This window comes from Sciurus vulgaris (genome assembly GCF_902686455.1).
Source record: "Sciurus vulgaris genome assembly, chromosome: 10".
Lineage (NCBI taxonomy): Eukaryota > Metazoa > Chordata > Mammalia > Rodentia > Sciuridae > Sciurus > Sciurus vulgaris.
This window is the reverse complement of record NC_136470.1, coordinates 88,340,975-88,357,707: the sequence shown is the minus strand read 5'-3', so window position 1 is coordinate 88,357,707 and position 16,733 is coordinate 88,340,975. Positions and strand designations below refer to the sequence as shown.

General features: G+C 36.2%; 1 protein-coding gene across 4 annotated transcripts in view; it reads left to right on the top strand.

Annotated features, from left to right (window-relative positions):
* VPS8 (VPS8 subunit of CORVET complex) overlaps positions 1-16,733 on the top strand; it is a 262,885-nt gene that overhangs the window by 201,084 nt on the left and 45,068 nt on the right. For all 4 annotated transcript variants that reach the window (XM_079100598.1, XM_079100596.1, XM_079100597.1 and 1 more), the window contains one exon: positions 1,704-1,869. In XM_079100598.1, coding sequence (XP_078956724.1) covers positions 1,704-1,869 — 166 coding nt within the window. The remainder of the gene's footprint in view (positions 1-1,703; positions 1,870-16,733) is intronic.

Sequence of the window (16,733 nt, the reverse complement as noted above, 5' to 3'; positions counted from 1 at the left end):
ATGGAATTTGCGGGGAGAGGGTCTTCAGCAGAGAGGACCAGTGAATGTGGAGACGGTGAGACAACATCCTTGCTGGCGCACTTGAGCAGTAGTGAGTGAGTAGGCTATGGACCTAAGCAGAAGGAAGGAATAAGAAAATGAAAAGAGAGGACTTCAGAGGAGAAGCAGAGGCCATATCTAGATTATTAGGAAACATTAGACTGCTCTGAGATGAGAAGTGGGTGGGTTTGGTGGGGTTTTTTTGGCCTTTTTTTTTTTTTTTTTGGTACCAGGGATTGAACCCAAGAGTGCTTTACTGCCGAGCCACATCCCCAGCCCTTTTTAAATTTTGAAACAGGGTCTCACTAAGTTGCTTAAGGGTCCAAGTAAATTGCTAAGGCTGGCTTTGAACTTGCAAGCCTCCTGCTTTCTCAGCCACTAAGACTACAGGTGTGCGTCACCACGCCTAGCTCACTGGGTGGCTTTGAGGATAGGACTAACAGGATCTGACTTAGGTCCTCAGCGTCTGTCTGGTCTGTCTGATTACTTTATTGAGAAGGGGGGCTATAAAAGGTCCAGGGGGAATGCAGAGGGGCCAGTCATGCTATTTCAGTAGCCCACGTGAGGGATGGCAATAATAAAATATTTCAGAAGTGGAATGACTCTGGGCATGTTGCGAAAGTAGAGCTGATAGAATATGCTTATAAATTGAATGTGGAATGTGAAAGAAAGAGTAGTCAAAGATGACTCCAAACTCCTTGGCCTGAGAAACTGGAAGAATGTAATTGCTATTTGTTGAGATATAGAGAAAGTTGATTGAAAGTATTCAGTGGAGATGGAGTAAGGTAGAAATCAGAATTTTGGTTTTGAACGTGTTAGATTTAAGATAGATATCCAAAATAGAGTTCTTGAGGAGTCAGACACGTAGGGTTTAGGGAAGAGGTCTGGACTGAAGGTATAAATGCCATAGTCATGAACCTCTAGGTGGTACTTTAAAGCTTTGGAACTGGAACTTAATCACTATAGGAGCAACAGTAGGTGGTCAAAGGAAGAGTATAAAAGAAACAGGTTATATATAAAAGGAAAAAGTGTAAAGAAGAGAAAGAGTGTAAAGAGTACAGAAGGAAAAAGGATTGACTTCCAGGCTAGTCCAACATTTCAGGTTGGAGAAGCTGGAGGAACCAGTAGAGACGACTGAGAAGTATAATCAGTGCTCACCATCTGTACGCACTTTTGGCACTCAAAATTCATTAGGAACTTCTTCAGAGAAATAGTGCAAGAATTTACTATAGTAGTGAGGTTTTTGTCAGTGTTTCATCAAATCATAACTCTTGCTAGAATTCAGTGAGACAGACCCCTCATGGTATTGTCAAGCTACTTGTGTCGTTATAGTTTTTTCCACTTGTCTTTTTTTTTAACAACCTAAAAATATGGTCAGAATTTTATAGTTTGAGAAATGAACAGAAGTTCAGCTCATCCTCCAGGTGGTTTCTAGTCAGAGAACTATGATTTTGTTCCTACTCACTACTTAAGAATACAGATATGCGTGTTAGGATTTTCAAAAAGAGAAGACAACAGGAAGTACATTCCCTTTCCTGTTTCTTGCCCTGTACCAGCATCAGTAAATTCCAGATTGTTAGAACCTTTATTGTTTATGAGTACACTCTGTCATACTTTATGGGCTTGATAATGGAAAGTGTGAGTTGGTTACCTTCATTTTGCAGCTGTGGCCATTTGTATCATTCATTCTGTCTACAAAACAAAGAATGCACCATGGAAATTGAGGGCCAAACAAGATGGACATGCTACAAGTGCAGCTCAAGTAAACAAGTAGGAAAACTAAGTGAAAATTCAAATGAAATTAAAAAGGGAAGGATAACCCCATCACAGGTAAGACTCATTTCACTGCAGGGTGCACATGGTCTTTTCTTGCCAATGTCTTTTAGTCCTGGGCTCATTTTTTTTCGGTTCCATATTGCCCTCAGCAGATTTACCACACTGTCTCCTGTTAAGTCCTATTTAGTGTTTGAAGGACCTCTCCTCTCTGCTCAGCACCAAAAAATCAAGAGGACATGTTCTCCCTTTAAAAACCTTGAAATCTAGCTAAACAGGATGTACACGTGAGTCTACTTTTAAGAACCTTTGATAGAGTTACAGGTCAGCAAGTACAGATGAGTACTTACAAATATTATGAGTACCTGTATGCATAAGAGTGCAGTCACCACTTCTACAGTGCTGAAGACAGACAAGGTGCACACATGTGCTCTGTATGTGGTTTTCTCAATTTGATAACTTTCCTTTAAAAGCTTGGTGCAGTGGTGTTCCTAGAGAAATTTTTTATTGCCTTCAGAGTCTGACTAATGGATTAGACCATTTTGATTTATTTTATAGCATTTTTTAAAAGTAGACAGTGGAGCAGAGTTGGAACTCTCCTGTCTAATAGCTTTTCGGGAAACAACTTGAGAACACAGGGGTCAGTGGGAAGAATTTACTAGGGCTGTGTCCTTACTACTGTGCTGTACTCACTGTACTTCCTCTTTGTACTCTTACCACATTTGCTGCATCCTGTCCCTTCCTCTGTTCCACACTATCCCATAGTCATGCTTCACATCGCATAATGAAAACCTAGACCAGTTACTTTACTCTTTGTTTCATCAGCTTTCAGTGTTTTATCAGAAGCAGACCAGCCTCTCCCATGGCCAGCCTTTCTCCCATTAAGAGTTTAGAATTTCTGTATTCCAGGAGCAGACATTCCATTTACATATTCTCCAAGTACATATTGAACAGTGTGCCAGGCACTCTGCTAAGTGCTGGAGATGAAAGGATAGCCAAGACAAACATGATCTTATCTTGCTTACAGGCAATAAAATTATAAGCAGATTTTTAATACATACTCTCGAGTTCTAATTCCAAACATGTGATGTCTTTTTCAGCAACAATTCTAACACCAAAATTCTGTTCATTCTCTGTAAACCAACTGAGAGTCCAACAATTCAATTCAATTCTCTAACTACTTGAAGTTAGAGATTCTATGGTTTTTAAGAGTTCAGACCTACAAAGCTAACCTCATGTCAAATGGCAGTCACAAACATGGTAGCACATTTTTGTCCATGTTGGCTACATATTCAGGGGGTCCCCACAAACCACCCCAGGTTTGATAGCTCACTAGAATAACTCACAAAACTGAGGAAAACACCTTATTTACATTTACTAATGTGTTACAAAGACTACATCTAAGGTGGGCATGAGCAGTCACAGAGAGTCCATGCCTTCTCTGGGTTACTACCTTTCCAGCAGTTCTGCGTCTTCACCAATCCAGAAGATCCTCAAACCCCAGTATTCGGAGGTTTTATTATGTAATCATGGTTGATTAAATCATTGGTCATTTGTGATTAAGCTCAATCTCCAGCCTTTCTCACTTCCCTAGAAGTTAGGAGATGGGGCTGAAAGTTCAAAATCTCCATTTGTGGCTTGGTCTTTCTGGCAACCGCTATCATCCCAAAGCTATCCAGGGGCTCCAGCCACCAATCATCTCATTAGCATTAGTGATTAGTGGTAAAAGAGACTCTTACCACTCAGGAGATTCCACAGGTTTTTAGAACTCTGAGCCAGGAACCTGGGACAAAGGCCAAATTTTATATATATGTATATATAAAATAATGTGTATATCTAAACTAGACATGAGAGATATTGGCAGACTTTCTACAAGAGCCATGTTAGCTAGCCTTGAAGGAATAAAAGGAGGAAGCAAGAGAAATTTAGAAGTGAAGGTAGGCAAGAGAAGGAGTACTGCAGGCAGCAGAACAGTGTTAAAACAAACAGCATCTCTGCTCCGAAGCAGAAAGGCACATAGAACAGAAGGGCACCTAGAACTGTATTAGTTATTTTGATGTTTGCACTAAATGAATAAGGAAGACATGGAAGGGTTATTTGTTTGGCTTTTGTTGTTGTTTTATTTTGTTTTGTTTTGGGGATAGTGTTTGTTTTTTTAACCCAAGGGTGGTTTGCCACTGAGCTACATCCCCAGTCCTTTTCAATTTTTTATTTGACACAGGGTCTCTCCAAGTTCCATGGTTTTGAACTTGTGGGTCTTCTCTCCTCAGCCTCCTAAGTCCCTGCACCACTACATCTGGCCATGGGTGGGTTTTAAGGAAGAAATTATATGATCTGATGAGAAGAGGGCTTTTTACTCTTGCAAATAGTATTTTTAAAAGAACACTCTAACTGCAATGCAGAAAATAAATTAAAATGGAAGCAAGAGTCAGGTACAATAACACAAGCCTGAAATCTCAGCAACTCTGGAGGCTGAGGCAGGAGGCTCACAAGTTGAAGGCCAACCTGTAAGACTGTGTCTCAATTCTTTTTTAAAAAGATGAGGGGGTCCTTGGCCAGGCGTGGTGGCACTTGCCTGTAATCCCTGCAGCTGTGGAGACTGAGGCAGGAGGATCACGAGTTCAAAGCCAGCCTCTGCAACTTAGTGAGGCCCTAAGCAACTCGGCAAGACCCTGTCTCTAATAAAAATATAAAAAAGGGTTGGGGATGTGGCTCAGTGGTTAAGCCCCCGTAATGTGCCCCCCCAAAAAAGATGAGGGGGGTCTAGGATGTAGCTCAACAATAAAACATCCCTGAGTTCAATCCCCATTACAAAATAATAATAATAATAATAATAATAATAAAGCAAGAATGGATCTAAAGGGATCCAAATATGGTTGGAGAATTGGTAATTTGTACTAGAAGGAAGAACTGGAGTTGGAGAAGAAAGTAGTTATTTGAAAAGTGTTTGAGATGAGCACAAACATCAAAATAATTACTATGGTTTTTGCTTACCTCACTTAAGCCCCATCTCTACCACCCTTACCCTCTAGATTTAATCATGCACAACTTCTAGTTCCTTCCTCTTTTCTGCTTCCAATAGAGATGCTGTATGTAAGAAGTATCATTATCACAATTTGATAAATAAATTTGTTGAATAGGAGGAAGAGTAAAAAATTGCATCCAGGTCTCTTTATTGAACAGCAGCACAGATGGTAAGAGACCAATAAACAACAGATTTGGGAGTAATATAAAGAATTCATTGTTGAAATTAGAGATGTCTACAAGACATAGAGGTAAAGATATTTGGTATGGTTTCCATACTAAAAATTTCACTAACTAGTCATGTAAAACACTTTCTTGTTTGCATTCAGAAAACACAGGACCTATGATTTCCATCATTTTCTAGACTTTATCCAGTGCAAATAGGTAAACCTTTTCTTATGCAGATATTCCAGACATTACATCTTGGGGCTCTTTAGTATTTTCCTCTTAGTTATAGCCCATCATAACCAACCTAAGATTACATGAATCGTTTTGCCTGGATATTACTAATTAGATAATGCTTTCTAAAATAGACTTTTCTCCTTTTTTAAAAAAAATAATTTATAAACAGGAAAATTTACCTTCTGTATATTTTGGCAGCCACCTCCACAGGCCAGATATAGAACTATGTTGGCCAGGTGTGGTGTTGCACACCTATAATCCCAGCAGCTTGGGAGACTGAGGCAGGAGGATCGAGAGTTCAAAGCCAGCCTCAGCAACTTACTGAGGCTCTAGGCAACTCAGTGAGACCTTGTCTCTAAATGAAATATTTTAAAAAGACTGGGGATGTGTCTCAGTGGTTAAGCAACCATGGGTTCAAACCCCAATACCAAAAAGTTTTAAAAAAAATATAGAGCAATGTTACCTCACCTCAAAAGTCTCATATTTTTTGGTAGTCAACCTCTCCTCCTCGTCCCTCCACTCCAGGCAATCATTGTAACCCCATTCTAATAGAGGATGTGAAATATGTATGGAGGTTCCTTCTTTTGCATGCTGATATCCAGTGACTTGCTTTTATGTCTTAGATAAAGTAGGTCTACTGTGCATGTGTGGGTCTATCGATTTCTAAGCTTTCTGTTCTGCTCCATTCTGGTCTGTGTATCCTTTCTTTAGTAATGTAGCTTTCTAGTAAGTCTGGTTATCAGGTTGTATGAGTCCTCCAGCTTTGTTCTAACCTTTAACTGTTCTCCTTTGCCTTTCATTATAAGTTTTGAAGTTAGCATGTTGTTTTTCACAAAAAAAAAAAGAAAAAAAAAACCTTTCTGAAGTTTTACTAAGATTACAATGAATCTGAATCCCAAGATGAACTTGGGAAAAGTTGATGCCTTAACAGTATTGAGTCTTCTAATTCATGAATATGGTATATATCTTTCAGTTTCTGTAGATTTATTTCATCAGTATTCTATAGTTTGTAACATGTAAATCCTACACTTTGTATGTATTTAATTACTTTTGCCGCTATTATATATTTTACTGTTTAGTATTTTAGTTTCTAATTATTTATTGCTAGTATAAAGAAATAGTTATTTTTTGTTTATTGACCTTATATCCAGTGACTAGTGACTTTAAGGTTACATATTAGTACTAATATGTTCTTGTAAATTCTTTGTAATTTACTATTTAAACAATCATGTCATGTGCAAAGAAAGTCTATTTTATTTCTTCCTTTCTGATTTTATGCCTTTTCTTTTTCTTGATTTATTGCATTGACGTTCAGGATTGCAGTGGTTAAAGTAGACATCCTTGCTTTATTCCATATCTTAGAGGGGAAGTGTTCAGTTTTTCACCATTGAGTGTATTTTTTAACTGTGGACTTTTTGTATGTAACATTCATATCATGATTAGGAAATTCCTTTTTAGTCCATGTTTTGCTGAGAACTTTTTCAAAAGTAGTTGTTGAATTTAAAAGCCATTTACACTGCATTCATTGCCCTCTTCTCACTCCCTACGCCTCATGCAGTGAAGAAAGAAAATAACCTGTTTCAATGACTTTCTTCCTGTCTTCTCTCAGAACATCTAGAAAGGGGAAACCATTTTTTAAAATTGAGTGTGTATGTTAATGTTAGCTTTGTCTCTGAGTCTGTTCCACTCTCAGGACAGAAAAGATTACTCAACTTTTCCGTTGTTTAGGAAATTTCAATAAGATCAAATCTAGGGATGCAGCTGTGTGGCAGGCATGTACAAAGCTCTGCATTCAATCCCCAGGAACCCCTCACAAAAAAGAAAAAAAAAAAGGAAAGAAAGAAAATAGATCAAAGCTATAAAGTGGTGGAGTGCTTGTCTAGCATGTGTGAAGCACTGGTTTTGATTCTCAGCACCACATATAGATAAATGAATAAAATAAAGGTCTATCACCATCTAAATTTTTTTTTTTTTTAAAAAAGCTATGATGGTATATAAGTCAGAAGGAAAGTGTTTCATTTTTCTTAAATTTTCCACTGACTGTCTATCTCACTTGATTTCCTTGCACCAGATATTTTAAAAAGATCTAGTAGATTGGTAACCCAAGGATGAAAGGGGAAATCAAATGTATCAAACACATGTACTAGGTGTTTTGTTATGTTATACTTCACACCAACTTTTTAAGGTAATACATTCCCTATTTTACAGCTGAGGAACTATGTGTAGTTCAGGAATGGAGGACTGATACTGGACCTCAAGTTTGTAGGACCATCATTGCTCCCAGTTTTCCTGCTATGAGCTCTGTACTACTTTCATCTTTTTGGCTTTATTAAAACCTGATAAAGTTGATATAAAAAAAAAATCCATTCCATATTGCCAGTGCTAATTAAGATTTTTCAACATTGTATGAAATCATTTTACATTTTACATTATTAAGAAAATGTAAAACAAAAGTACTATTTCTGTGGTATGACTTACATTAAACTTTATTACAGAAGAGTTTTACTTTGCTCTCCTAATTTCCTTTGAAAATATGTCGGCCCTGTTTAAGTTTCTACACAATACACGAAGGGGACAACAGGGAGGGCCCCAGTGACTCCAGAAGTCAAGCTGACACAGCCAGTTAGCCAACTGTTCCTCTCTACACACAGAAGATAGTGGATGCACTTAAAGTATCTCACTGCCTTTGTAACATGATCCTTCTATCAAATAGCTCTTCTTTCATCTAACACTTGAGATAATGGTCTTTAGTTTCTGACTTCAGCTCAACATGATGCAATAGTCACCCTCAAAATTGTGGTCATGGCACATACAGTCTTTCTTCTTGCCATCCCATCTCACTTCTTTTTTCATCTCTGGTCATTATGCACAGCTAATAACTCTGACATATTCATTGCCTACCAACAAGTTTACATGGACATGATGGGAATTACTCCCTAGAAAGCCTGCTTTCCTCTGGAATAAAGACTTTTATATTCTGTACAAATAGGAGAAATGACCCAAACGATTTTCTTTCCTACCTCCTCTACCCAGTTCCAAGGCTTATAGCAGCTCGATCTGAGCCTTTCAGGCATACAGAAAAGACCCAAAAATCATTCTATCTGATTCTTTTTTTGCTTTCTCAATGTATCACCCATAGATGAAATATGCAGAAGAAACGAATTTTAGTTGAAATTTCGGCTGAAACAAACTTCAATATTCCATTATATTTTCTCAGCAAATGTTATTCACTAATATTAATCAAATAATTTAAATTCCATCTCCAATCATCCTTTATTAAATTCATAATAGCAAATAACTGTCTTCATTTTCACTGATTAACATTAGAAGAAATTAGCTTACTATTAAGTTTTTTAAAACAATGGTGGGCTGGGGAGATAGCTCAGTCGGTAGAGTGCTTGCCTTGTAAGCACAAGGCCCCCTGGATTCGATCACCAGCACCCAAAAAAAAAAAAAAAAAAAAAAACAATGATTACTGGTCACTAGGCAACTTGACATAATTCAAAGAAAAATAAGATTCACTAGATTTCAATTTAAGCATTATTTTAGTATTAACAATGTTTGAAGTTCTTGATAACAGGTATTCTAACATATTATTGTATACCAGAAATATTCAAGTTGTTATTTCTTTTTAAGTTTTAAAAACCAAAAGCATTAGACATAGACGCTATTAGCTTTAAAATATATTGCTTGAAGTCACCCTTTATTAGTATAGATCTAGAATCATCTACAATATCGAAAGGGTTTTCATTTTTTCACTAAAAGGTAAATATCTGAGGAGGATGCAAACTAGAACTAAACATACAGCTGCCTGCTTGTCCTTTAATAATTACAAAAGAAGAGAATTAATGTTATTCCTGGGGGTTTTCTGAGAAAACGTATTGTCTTTTGGGTTAAATTTGTAAATAGTGTCAGAGGCAAGTATTACAACCTCCACGTAATTATTCAGTAAGTGATATTTATGTTCACTAGTCATATAATTTTCTATTAACATATTGCATATTTATTTTGAATTCCCATTATAAATTATAGATTTGGTTTACATGAAATAGTAACACTGATATTAATTCCTTGTTATTTTTCCACATTTTTTCTTTCTCTAAGTGCTTTATTGATTTCATGCAACTTGTAAAGTTAGTTATTTTTATTTATGTCAAATTCATTAAATTTTGTTTTGTTTTGTTTTGTTTTGTTTTGTTTTGCAGTACTAGGGATTGAACCTAGGGGTACTTTATTACCAAGCTACATCCCCAGCCCCTTTTTATTTTTTTTTCTTTCCATATTTTTTATCAGTGCATTATAGTTTTACATAATGATGGAATTTGTTGTTATACATTTGTATATGCACACATAATTTGTCCATTTTTAAAGAAAAAAGTTAAATTCAAAATAAATACTAAAAGATGAGATTTCATTGTTTTGTAATAGCAACATCTCAAAAAAATACCTTCTAAATTAGTCTTACAAATTAAATGAAGGTAACTATATCTCAGAAGTTCATAGAGATGAGTGGTAATCTTAGTGACATTTGGGAGGCAGACTTTAGCCCATTTTCCAACAGTCTTGTTATCAATTCAAGTACTGATTCATTACTTTAGCCAATATTTGTCATATTCCTATCTTGGGTCAAACACTCTTCTTGGTACTGTACTGAGTATACACATTGGTAAACAACAACAAAATATAGTTCCCTTCATCATTTAGCTTACCCACCATAAAAGGGGCTAGATAATAATCGAGTATGCAAACATTTTATCAAATATATAATTTTGATTTGTGATAGGCAAATAATTGAGGTGAGGGGAAAGAATAGAATGTTATGAGGAAAGTGACATAAGGAGAATCTGCTTTGAACTTGGATTGCCGGGAAATATCTATCTACAGAGATACCCTTTAAACTCAGAACCAGGGGGTACAAAGTTACCAGATACGTGAACAACATTTCAGGCAACAAAAGAACAATCACAAAGGGAAATGACTTGTTCAAGGAACTGAAAAAAAGTTGACTAACTGGATGCAGGGGTACACACATTTAGCTCCAGCTACTTGGGCAGGAGAATCACTTGAGCCCAGGAGTTTGAGACGAGCCTGGGTAACATACCAAGATTCTATCTTTAAAAAAAAAAAAAAAAAAAAAACTCAGCGGCTGGAACATAACATAGGGACTAAAAGAGAAAGTGGCAAAGAATCAGATTGAAGGGGTAGGTATACAAGACCTGAGTAAAGGATTTGGTTTTTATTCCTAGTAGGAAACACTGAAGATTTTAAAACAAAACATGTGATGTGACCCAGTCACTGTGATTGTGGAAAATATATAGATAGCCACATCTGTATTTCCTGCCCACCCTTACCTCTTCGTCAGAACTGTTTAATAATCAGATGCTTAATGTTTTTCACATCCATACACCTTCCTGTGATTCAGAAAAGGCTTGTGTCCAAGAGACCTAAGGATGACATTAGTACCAAGAAGTTGCTTTCATTCTTTTTGTAGAACTAAGGCTTTGATGAAAATAAAAGCTCAGGACATGAAAAATTCTGTTAAACAATAAAATGTGAAAAATATTCATTTACCAGTGATCAAAGAACTGCATGTTAAAATAGCAATGTGTTGCCTTTTTAAAAACTTACTAAACTGGCAAATTTTAAAAAGCATACATTAAATGAACACATATTAAAAAATATATATGTATTTATATTTGTAAGTGCTGTGGTTTGAATGTGTCTCCCAAAGTTCACATGTTTAAAACAACCCCCAGATTCATATGTTGATCATATTTAGAGGTAGGGCTTTGGGGGAGGAAGTTAGGATTAGCTAAGGTCATGAGATGGGGACCCTATGATAGTATTAGGTCTTTATAAGAAGGGGAAAGGAAAAAGACCTGAACTGTCCCTTGCTCTCACCATGTGATGCCCTCTACCATGATATGACACAGCAGCAAGGCCCTCACCAATGCACCCCATTCATCTTGGACTTTCCAGCCTCAAGAACCATGAAGCAAACTAACTTTTTTTGTATATAGTTTACCCAGTCTGTGGTAGTCTGTCATAGCAGCAGAAAGCAGACTAAGACAATAAGGATGTAAGAGAACAGACATTTTTATGCACTACTTGTGGGATTGCCAGATATGTTTCACAATTCAAAATGTTTTGGGTTTTACAAAGGTAATTTAGAGACTTGCACTTTTGGATAAATTGCATTAGGAGTTTCTTGGAAAAAAAATTAATAAAATATTAAATAATAGTGGACATCAAACAACAGAAGATAGCAACACCTGAGAGATGACAAATACATAAAACCTAGAATTGCCTTTGAATTACTGCATGACTCAGAAAGGGGGAACTGAAGCAGCTCATCAGTCTCTCCGAGTCAAGGAGATAGAGTCCAGGAAAACCAAGATGGGTGAGTTCCCAAGACAGAGTATTTGACCAGAGAAAGAGAAAGAAGGAATGAGAACAAGCGAACTCCAAAGATCTGCAGAAGGCAACTTGGAGTATTTGAGTACTTCAAATACTCATTGACCCATTTGTGTGAGGAAACTACTTGAGGTTAGAAAGTGTACCACCCAAAAGGATTAGATGGAACATTGTCCCAAACTAATATAGAGCTAGGAATAATGCCTTTTCCTAGCTGCTTTATAGTTCACAGGATAGAGTAAGAACATTAAGATCTTAACCTCAGTGGTGGTAGTAAGGGGAATAACCCTAGAGTAACTGCTGCTTTGATCCTACCAACAAAATGTAAAAGCAAAATCTAAAAAGGTCAAATTATTTCCAGATATTTTAACCACATCCCATAACAAAGCTCAAGGATATACTAAGAATTTAAAATATATTCAACACCCATCAAGGTAGAATTTACAATTTCTGGCATTTGATCAAAAATTACCAAGCATGCTAGGAAACAGGAAAATGTAAAATATAAAGAGAAGGGGGAAGATTTTGTTGAGACTGACCCAGATGATAGAACTAGTAGACAGGGACATTTAAAGTTACTATTATTGTATGCTGTATTTCAAGGAGTGAGAAGAAATAATGAACATGTTGAACAGAGATATGAAAATTAGAAAAAGTTAATGGAACATCTAGAGACTAAAATTTTAATGTCTGATATTCTTTATTTCAGACTGGATGAGATTAACAACAGAATGGGATTTCAGAAGAAACAACTAGAGAACTTAAATGTATTCAGTACAGACTATCCCAAATCAAGCACAGAGAGAAAAAATACGGAAACAAATAGAGCATCAATGCATAATTTCAGGTGGTCAAACGTACATGTAATTGAAAGAAGCAGCAGTAGGGAGAGAACCAGGAAAAAAATATATTTGAAGACATGTAACAGAGTTCCGGTTCCAGTAATGATAGAGTACTCTGTATTGGATGATTCCTGTCAATAAATTATAACTGAGCAATATATGAAAAACATTGCTTAGAGAACACAGAAACTATAGGAAATATAAACCTTAAAAGAAGGAGAGCAACTGAGGGGGAGGTCTGCATTTAAACCTATTTTTCCCTGGGGTCATTCTTGGTCAAGACTCCTAAAGTAGCTTTAAATTGAGGGAAATGGAGCCTCACATTACCTTTAGCAATTTCTAAAATACACAAACACAGTGCTCTAAGAAACCTAGCAGAAAGCAACATCAGGAAGACTAAAGAACTGAGCTGAGATTTCAGCAGCTGCCTGGTGCTGAGTTTTGAATGTAAATCCTACTATGTTCAACACATTGATACATACTTCAAATTTTGTGTTGAAACCATGAAAAAGCTTTATTTAGGAATAGAGCTTCCCCAAGACTAAGGGCAAAATAAAACCAATCCTTTCTAATAACAGTCAAAGCCCAAAATATGATAGGATCAAGAAGAAGAAAGAAAACAAAACTTATAATTAAGAGAAAAAGCATCAGTAGAAGCAGACCTGTGAATGACTCAGATGTTGGGATTGGCAGTTAAGGACTTTAAAATGGAAATTATAAATATTTTTAAAGATTTAGAGGAAAAGATGACCAGGATGATTAAACACATGGGGAACTGTTGGCATGGAAATGCAAACTATGAAATAGCCAAATGTAAATTCTAGAGGTAAAAATCATATCTAAAATGAAAATTCCATTACATGTCAATAACATCCCAGAGAACACTGAGAAAAAAAAACATTATCACTAAATTTGAAGATAATTCAATAGAATTTATTATAATAAATATGGAGACAAAAGAATTGAAAAGAGTGAAAAACTTTAGTGACCTATGAAGCAATATCAATTTGTGTGTGTGTGTGTGTGTGTGCGCGCGCGCGCGTGTGTGTAGTTATAAAGCATGATGGGGAAGCAAGAGAAAGAGAAGGGGATCTGGGAAAGTTTGACCTGATAAAGTCTGGTATTTTCCCAAATTTGCTGAAAAACATGAACCCATAGATCCAAAAACCCAACTATATCAGGATAAATATAAGAAAAAACACGGTCATGGTCACTGTTGAAACAAAAGACAAAGAAGTCTTAAAAGGAATCAAGGATAAAACAACAATAAGAATGATGACTGACTTCTTATTTAGGAAAACAAAGGCCAGTAGACATCTTTAAAGTGCTAAAAGAAAGGCAATATGGTATATGTATTGTATGTTATATAACAATCCCAGTGTGGACTTGGGCTGCATCCCACACTCAAATGCTCAAGTGAGGTAGATAAAAGCCTTTATAGTGAGGCTATACATAGCCTCACTTCAGCTCAGGTCAGGTTTTGTTGCCAGATAACTTTTGGTGCCAGAGGTTTTTTTAAAGCAATTCTTTTAGTTTCAGGGCTTTTTTGGGATTTCAGAATTATAGGAAATATGTTTGTGGACCTGTCTTGTTAGGAGAAGAATTGGTGACAGAAATTTCTAAATGTTTATACTCTTTTGATGCAGAGATTTATAAGAAATGGTCTAATGTAAATAATCAATCTTGTGCACCAAATGTTACAAGGATGCTATGACAACCTTTTGACTAATGAAAAAAATAGAAAACAACCAAAATGTTCCAATAGCATACTGTTAGGAAAATTGTTATAGTATGTTTATATAATGAATGAATTGCTTTGTAGCCATGAAAGATCCATTGTAGAAAAATACTGGTATGGCTAAATAAATACACATAACCTGCAACATGAAAAGATTTTTTTAAAAATGTGATTTCTAATGTTAATAGTAGTTTCTGCATGGTTGGATTGTGGTTTTTTATTTACATCGTTTGCTCTTTTATATTTTCTAACTTTCCATCAGTGCACATGTATCCCTTTTGTAGGCTTAGAAAAATAAGCCTATTTGTTTAAAAAAAGCACTGAGGGTGTATAAGTCAGTGATAGAGTGCTTGCCTTGCATATGCCAGGTCTGGGTTCAGTCCACTGACTGAAGAAAAAAAAAAAGAGAGAGCGCGAGAGAGAGAGCACTGATAAACCATTTTTAAAAAGTAAAATGATAAGGAAGGCATTCCTATTGCTTTTAAACTTCAGCTCAGATTGCTTAAGTCAGGAATCATTTTATTAACAAAGATCACAAAAGTTCAGCATTATTAAGGCTATAGCTCAGTATATCATCCATATCCCCAGACCTAATGTCTGCACACCTGGATTTAAAGTATCTCTTTTAAGCTGCACTGCCTAAAGCATTTCCAGAAGGAATCCTGTTAAATGAAAAATAAGACCTTTCATGAGGGATACTGAACCATTTCTGTTGCCACATCAAACACTCTCTGACTTAATCTCCAGAGAACAGCCTTCTCAGATAAATTGTCCACCACTAAATCTATTTCTTGGCTTGTTTTAAAAAGTCTGCAGATTCTTTCATGAGGTCATTTTTTTAAGCTTAAATATCTACTTTGCTTTGAAAATCTATTTTCTCCATTTTCAAAACGAGCATAGCAGGAGTTAAAATTGGATCACTTTTTGCAAGCTACATCATACATCTGGAGAGAATTCCAGAGTACTAATGTCATGGTATGTTACAGCAAGGACTGTCAAGTCTAATTTTTGCAGACCTGCTAAATCTGAAAGGGCAGTCTGGACAGCCAGCACTTTTGATCCTTCAGCTGAGGTATGTTTTCTGAAGTTATTCTTAAAGTCAGTGAAAAGTGAACAAGCCTGCAACCTGGTCCTACCTGAATGGTGATGTGACAGTGAGGGGAAACATCTTCATCTTCTGAATACTATTGACTCATAATTAGACCTAAGTTGGAAGAAGCCTGAGATCCTCAGAGCAGTTGCTCTGCAAGTCCTTATACCTCTCTTCATCATTCTAGACTTATTGTGTCTAGTAGCTATTGAACTATGATAGTAATAATCATATTCTCCTTGTAAATTAATAAGTGGTTGTTCTGATTTCATACATTAGTCTCTATATGCTTTTTTTGCTGGAATTCCAAGTGGACTTGGAAACTTCACTGTGGAAAAACATAACAAATTCAATTTCTTTAATAGACAAGAAGACTCCATATTTTTGGTGTCATCTTGAGTCCATTTTTGTAAGTTCTCTTTTTTAAGGAATGTATCCTTTTCATTTAACTTGTGATCAATTTTGCTGATCTTTTCAAAGGAACAACCTTTGGCTTTGTTAGTGTTCTCTTTGATTTTAGCTCTTTATTATTTCATTCCTTCTACTTAGTTTGGTTTTATTTTGATCTTCTATTTCTAGTTCCTCAGATTAGAAGTGTAGTCCCTTCTTTTCAGCCTTCCTTATTTTCCAAAATAGCATATAAAGCTCTAAATTTCCTTTTTCTTTTTTTGAGAAAACACACATTTTATTTTGTAGTGGTTGCTTACACATCTCTCCAAAATACTGTTTCCCCATTCTGTCTGAACCATGAAACATATTTCTTTCTTTATTTAAAATAGATATCTTTTAAAAAATGATTTGGAGGGCAGGGGAGATAGCTCAGTTGGTAGAGTGCTTGCCTTGCAAGCACAAGGCCCTGGGTTCAATCCCCAGCACTGAAAAAAAAAAAAAAAGAAAGAAAAAAAAATGATTTGGAAGTGTATTAGGTTCTACACTAAAGATGGAGTACATGTGAATGAAAAACACTGGTTAATAGAAATTCAAACTACATAACTTAGAGAAAAACTAGTACTTATCAAGCACCTACTATATGCTGGGTGCCTTGCTATCATTCATTAACATTGTATCATTGAATGCTCTTGACAAACTTTTGAGGAAAACTGAATCAGAGAAGCTAATAACTTAGCCAGCATGTTTGCTGTTTTCCCTACAGCATACTATCTGCTGCACTTGTTTTTCTTCTTTCTTTTGTTATTGTGTCTTGCTGTTTCACTGAATCTTGACTCGATGCTGGGGGCCACCCGATCATGGCTTCCACTCTTGGCTCCTCAAGGTGACTGTGTGGGTGGTCTCTCATGCCTTAATTCCTCCATCTGGGTTTCTTTCTCTTCTTGAATGTGGCCACTAGCAAATTTAAAATGACACATGTGACTTGCATTCTCTTTTTGATTCAGTGTTGATTCAGGTATTG